The following is a 5,958-nucleotide window of genomic DNA, read 5'->3' on the forward strand; positions in this document are numbered from 1 at the left end:
TTGTTTTTGGCGGGTCCGGGCTGGGGATTCGAACCCGCCACCTTAGGTGTACATGGCTGGCGCCTTAGCCCGTTGAGCTATAGGCGCCGAGCCTAGCCATTTAATTCTTGATTATGGAATTGTCCATGAAACCAATGCTTTGTTTTATGTACAGTGAAACAAAGAAAACGATAGTGGGTTTAGTTCATTGCTGTCATACACATTCAGAAAGATCATGTACTTCTTTTTTTTTTTTCTTAACGTTTTTTGGAAATAATTTCAAATTCACAAAAACTTACAATACTAAAATTAGTACAAAGAACACCAATATATGCTTTACCCAGATTCATCTAGTATAAGCAATTTTTCTCATTTGTTTTACTGTTTGTGCTTATGCTGTCTTCTGTCCCCTTCTCTCCTTATTAGACACACACACAAACATCACACAAATTTTTTCAGAATTGAAGCCTTTTACACTGACACTTTTAAAGAATATAGTCTCGGGCGGCACCTGTGGCTCAGTGAGTAGGGTTCTGGCCCCACGTACCGAGAGTGGCGGGTTCAAACCTGGCCCTGGCCAAACTGCAAGAAAAAAAATAGCCAGGCGTTGTGGCAGGCACCTGTAGTCCCAGCTACTCGGGAGGCTGAGGCAAGAGAATCACCTAAGCCCAAGAGCTGGCAGTTGCTGTGAGTTGTGACTCCATGGCACTCTACTGAGGGCCACATAGTGAGACTCTGTCTCTAAAAAAAAAAAAGAATACAGTCTCTCTCCCTCCCTTTTTTTAACTGGAGTGTTTCTCATTTTGAGTTTGCCTCCTGTTTTTTCATGATTTGATTGAGGTTATGCTTTCTTGACCAAAGTGATGCACAGGTGATAGTGTATCCTTCTCAGGGTGCAACATCTTGAGTCATATATTGTCCACTTGTTCTTCATTGGTCAGTTAGGATTTCTTAGATTTGGATTAGCTACTGAATGATTTTTTTTCTTTTACAACTATAAACAGTCTGTGGGGAGATGAAGATAGTGCAGATATCCTGTTCTTTATCAAAATATTTCCCCTAAATTTGCCATGAAGTTGCAAAATGATGACTTTTTTTTGAGACAGATTCTCACTATGACACCCTTAGTAAAGTGCTCTGGCATGATAGCTCACAGCAACCTCAGACTCTTAGGCTCAAGTGATTCTCTTGCCTCCACCTCCTGAGTTGTTGGGACTATAGGCGCCTGCTATAACACCCAGCTATTTTTAGAGACGAAGTCTCACTCTTGTTCAGCCTGGTCTTGAACTTGTGAGCTCAGGCAATCCACCTGCCTCTGCCTCTCAGAGTGCTGGGATTATAGGCATCTCACCCTGCAAAATGATGATTTTCTATCTCCAGCATTACCTCCACATTTACCAGTCTTGGCATTCTACTGCCAAGAAGGAGCCTCACCTTCTCTATCACTTATTTGATCTATTTATGACTGGTATAAACAAACAAAAGCCCAAACTCTATAAAATACTTTAAGAGGTTTATTCTGTGCTGAATGTATGTGACCAGCCTGGTACTTATGGCTTCAAGAGGTCCTGAGAAAATGTACCCACAGAAGCCAGGTCACAGTTTGGTTTTATTCATTCATGAAGGTAGGAAGGATGTAAGTCAGTACACAGAAGGCATACACTTGTTTGCTCTGAAAAGGCAGGACATCTAGAAGAGAGGTGGGGTTACAGGTTATAAATGGGCTTAAAAATATTTGTAATCAGTGAAAGAAATGAAGCTTTGTATAAAGGCTTGGAATGTTTGATTTAAGATGAGGATATCTGTTAATCAGAGTCAAGTCACCAGACACATACCAAAATCCAAATCATCTATTAAGTAAATTGATGACCTGTAGGTGTGATTTAAGCTTTGGTTTTTGCATGACCTTAGGCTTGTTAATGATTTAGAATCTTATTCTTTTTTTTTTTTTTTTTTTGAGACAGAGCCTCAAGCTGTCCCCCTGGGTAGAGTGCCGTGGCGTTACAGCTCACAGCAACCTCCAACTCCTGGGCTCAAGAGAGTCTCCTGCCTCCGCCTCCCAAGTAGCTGGGACCACAGGCGCCCGCCACAACGCCCGGCTATTTTTTGGTTGCAGCTGTCATTGTTGTTTGGCGTGTCCGGGCTGGGGATTCGAACCCGCCACCTTAGGTGTATGTGGCTGGCACCTTAGACGGTTGAGCTATAGGCGCCGAGCCTAGAATCTTATTCTTACAAAGAATAACTCTAAGGCCAAGCTTGGCAGCTTGCTTGAAGGGAGGCTGAGGTGGATAGATTGCTTAAATTCACCAGTTCAAAACCAGCCTAAACAACAACAACAAAAAAGCGAGACCCCCATCTCTACTGAAAATAGAAAAACTGAGGCAAGAGGATCACTTGAGCCAGAGAGTTAGAGGTTGCTGTGAGTTATACCACAGCGCTCTACCTAGGGTAAGAGCTTGATACTGTCCCTCCCCCCCACCAAAAAAAAAAAAGAGTAACTCCAAAAGAAAGGGAACATGAGGAGGTATTTTTGACCTCCCTTCTCCCACAATTCAGTTTTAAGGTTTTTCTGGGGTCCTGTTGGCCATTCAATCAGCTGAGGGGCTTAAGATTTTATTTTATGGCTCAGCACCCGTAACTCAGTGGTTAGGGTGCTGGCCACATACACTGGGGCTGGTGGGTTTGAACCCAGCCCAGGCCTGCTAAACAACAATGACAACTGCAACAAAAAAATAGCCAGGCCTTGTGGCAAGTGCCTATAGTCCTAGCTACTTGGAGGCTAAGGCAAGAAGAGAATCACTTAAGCCCAAGAATTTGAGGTTGCTGTGAGCTGTGACACTACAGCACTCTACTGAGGGCAACAAGGTGAAACTCTGTCTCAAAGAAAAAAAAAAAAAAGATTTTATTTTAGTCCACACTAGTACAGTCTCATAAATTTCTACTTTTTCAGTGGTTTACAAATTTATTATTTTGATGTTTACATTGTCCTGTTTGGCCAGTAGGAGGCCCCTCCCTTCAGGCTGGTTCCTATGTCCCAGTTACCTCATCTTTTTTTTGTTTTTTTACATTTATTTTCTATAATTATTTCAGATATTCTTGCTCTGTAATACAACTTTATTTTTTTAATTATTTTTTATTAAATCATAACTTTGTACATTGATGCATTTATGGGGTTTAGTGTACTGCTTCAATGTACAGTGTAAAATTCTTACATTGAACTAAGTAACAAATCCTTCACAATTATACTCATTTCTTAATAGTTTTGAAATGTACCATTGTATAATACAACTTTAATGGTACTATATTAACTAACACCATAAGATAATTATCTCCAGTTTTACATCCTGAGGTTACTAAAGGAAATTGAGGGTAGAACCACTAAAGTAATCAGACTTTGTGTATTTCTTTGGTATCATAGTGCTAGAAAAGATTTTTCATTTTTTTTTTTCTGTTTAGCAGACCCAGGCCAGGTTCTTTCCCACCAACCCCGATGCACAGGGTCTAACTATTGAACCACAGGCATCCAGCCAAGGAGAGATTTCTTTTTTTTTTTTTGAGACAGAGCCTCAAGCTGTTCCCCTGGGTAGAGTGTCATGACATCACAGCTCACAGCAACCTCCAACTCTTGGGCTCAAGCTAGTCTCCTGCCTCCGCCTTCCAAGTAGCTGGGACCACAGGTGCCTGCCACAACACTTGGCTAACTTTTGGTTGCAGCCATCATTGTTGTTTGGTGGGCCCAGGCTAGATTCGAACCTGCCACTTTAGGTGTATGTGGCTGGCGCCTTAGCCACTTGAGCCACAGACGCTGAGCTGAGAGATTTCTTGATTTGGTTATCCTCCAGAATCTAGAATGTGTGTACAATTGAGTCCTTTTTAGTAATGTAGGAGAGAATTGAGATTGAGTGATGATCAGTCTTTCCTCGGACTTACCTGCCAATTTCAAAGTGCTTTTGTCCATAATCTTTTCTTTGCTTATTATCTTTTTCCCTTAGATTGGCACCATATCGAGGGTGGTTTCCAGTCATTTCCAGTCTTTGCTGTTCCAATTTTGTCTATTTCTACACTTTTAATAGCCTCAAAGCCGTCTGGGTCAAAGGTCAACGTTCTACTACTGGAAAAGATCTGGTAGTTGGATTTGTTGCAGGTAACAAAGTTTTCTGAGTATGAAATGTTTTTATATTTTAAGATTTTCTTATAGTTTACATATCCTTTAAGAGGTTATGTTAGCACAAGTAATGCTACAAAGAATATAATCAGGTTTCTGACTTGATTGGGGATTTTTTAAGTTCGTAAAATCTAAGTTCAGTAATATTTAGCATATCCACATTGTTTGGGAAACAGATTTCCAGAGTTTTTTCATCTTCCAAACCTGACACTGTGCTCATTAAATAAGCTCCTAAGCCCCTGATAACCACCATGCTACTTTAAAGAATTTTGACTACTTTAGATAGTCATACAAGTGAAATTATATATTGTTTGTTTTCTTGTGGCTGGCTTACTTAGAGTTAATATCCTCAAATTTTATTCATGTTGTAGCCCATGTCATAATTTCCTTTACTATGGCTAAATTATATTGCATTGTGTGTATGTATCACACTGTGTTTGTTTATTCATCTGTTGATGGTCACTTAGATTACTTCCACCTCTTGATTATTGTAAGTAGGGCTACTATGAAAATGGGTGTGCAAATATTTCTTTGAGAACTTGCTTTCGGTTCTTTTGTATATATACACAGAAATAAGATTGCTAGATCATATGTAGTTCTATGTTTAATTTGGGAAGGAAACGCCATGCTGTTTTCCATAACAGTTGTAGTATTTATAATCCCTCCAACAGAATATGTACTGCAATTTATTTCTGGGACACCTTGATTTACTTTTATCTTTTCAATCCAGAGATGAAGATCAGTTATCCTTGCCTAGCAGACTATACTCAAAATTTATAGAAGTTATCTCTTTACAGTGTCTTCACTCACCATGATTTTGTTTTATTTTTTTTTACACTAGGGTTCATATGAGATTTTTAACATGGATGGGACTAACTACACAATTTGCAGAACCCAGTGCCAAATGAAAACACAGGACTCCTTGTTCAGAAGTTATTAATTATTTTAAGACAGCAACATCAGAACATTAAAACAAGACACAGGTCAAACATAAAGTCCACTCTGAGTGCAAAAGTGCAAATGTGACAAGTTTTTCAATGTACAGCACAGCACAGTATCATAAAACTTGTTAATGCCTTAGGGGTTCATGGAAGAGAAGTCACTTTGGGCGGGGAGATATCTACTTGTAGAAAGCATTGGCTTTTGAACTGAACCTTGGCAGGGTCAGTAGCATTTATAGGTAAATAGAAGACAGTTTCTCCATGGAGACAATGGTAGGAAATTGAGAAAATGCAAGATCATGTTAAAGTGAGTAGGAGCCAAGTTTCAGAGGCCTTTAGATTCTTGTCATCTGAGACTTTAGACTTGCTGGGGAGCCATTAACCTAAAGTTGTAAGTATTTAGTTATTGTGTGCCCCCATTTAGTGGAACGTGAATTCTGTAAGATCAAGTATCTTATATGTGTAAAAACATATCTCTCCCCACCCTTTTGCTGTATTCTTAATCAGAACAGTGTCTGGTATGTGCTGAAGAACTACTCAGTGAACAAAAAATAAACTAGTCAGGGTCTCTTTAAAGAGGTGGAAAGAAAGTAGATCTTTGACTTGGTGCCTGTAGCTCAGCAGCTAGGGTGCTGGGCATATTCACCAGATCTGTCGTGTTTGAACCCAGTCTAGAACTGTGAAACAACGATGACAGCTACAACAGAAAAATAGCCAGGTGTTGTGGTGGGCGCCTATAGTCCCAGCTACTTGGCAGGCTGAGGCAAGAGAATCACTTAAGCCCAAGAGTTTGAGGTTGCTGTGAGCTGTGAAACTATGACACTCTACCCAGGGTGACACAGTGAGACTCTGTCTCAAAGAAAAAAAAAAAAA

The 5,958-nt window shown here is 40.0% G+C and overlaps 1 protein-coding gene across 1 annotated transcript in view; it reads left to right on the forward strand.

Moving 5' to 3' along the window:
* The window catches only part of SLC25A17 (solute carrier family 25 member 17), a 48,123-nt gene that overhangs the window by 22,981 nt on the left and 19,184 nt on the right, over window positions 1-5,958 (forward strand). Inside the window, exon 4 of the mRNA XM_003783171.2 lies at window positions 3,972-4,123. Coding sequence (XP_003783219.1) covers window positions 3,972-4,123 — 152 coding nt within the window. The remainder of the gene's footprint in view (window positions 1-3,971; window positions 4,124-5,958) is intronic.

This window comes from Otolemur garnettii, unplaced genomic scaffold (genome assembly GCF_000181295.1).
Source record: "Otolemur garnettii isolate 467f Iridium unplaced genomic scaffold, OtoGar3 scaffold00007, whole genome shotgun sequence".
NCBI classification, from domain to species: Eukaryota; Metazoa; Chordata; class Mammalia; order Primates; family Galagidae; genus Otolemur; species Otolemur garnettii.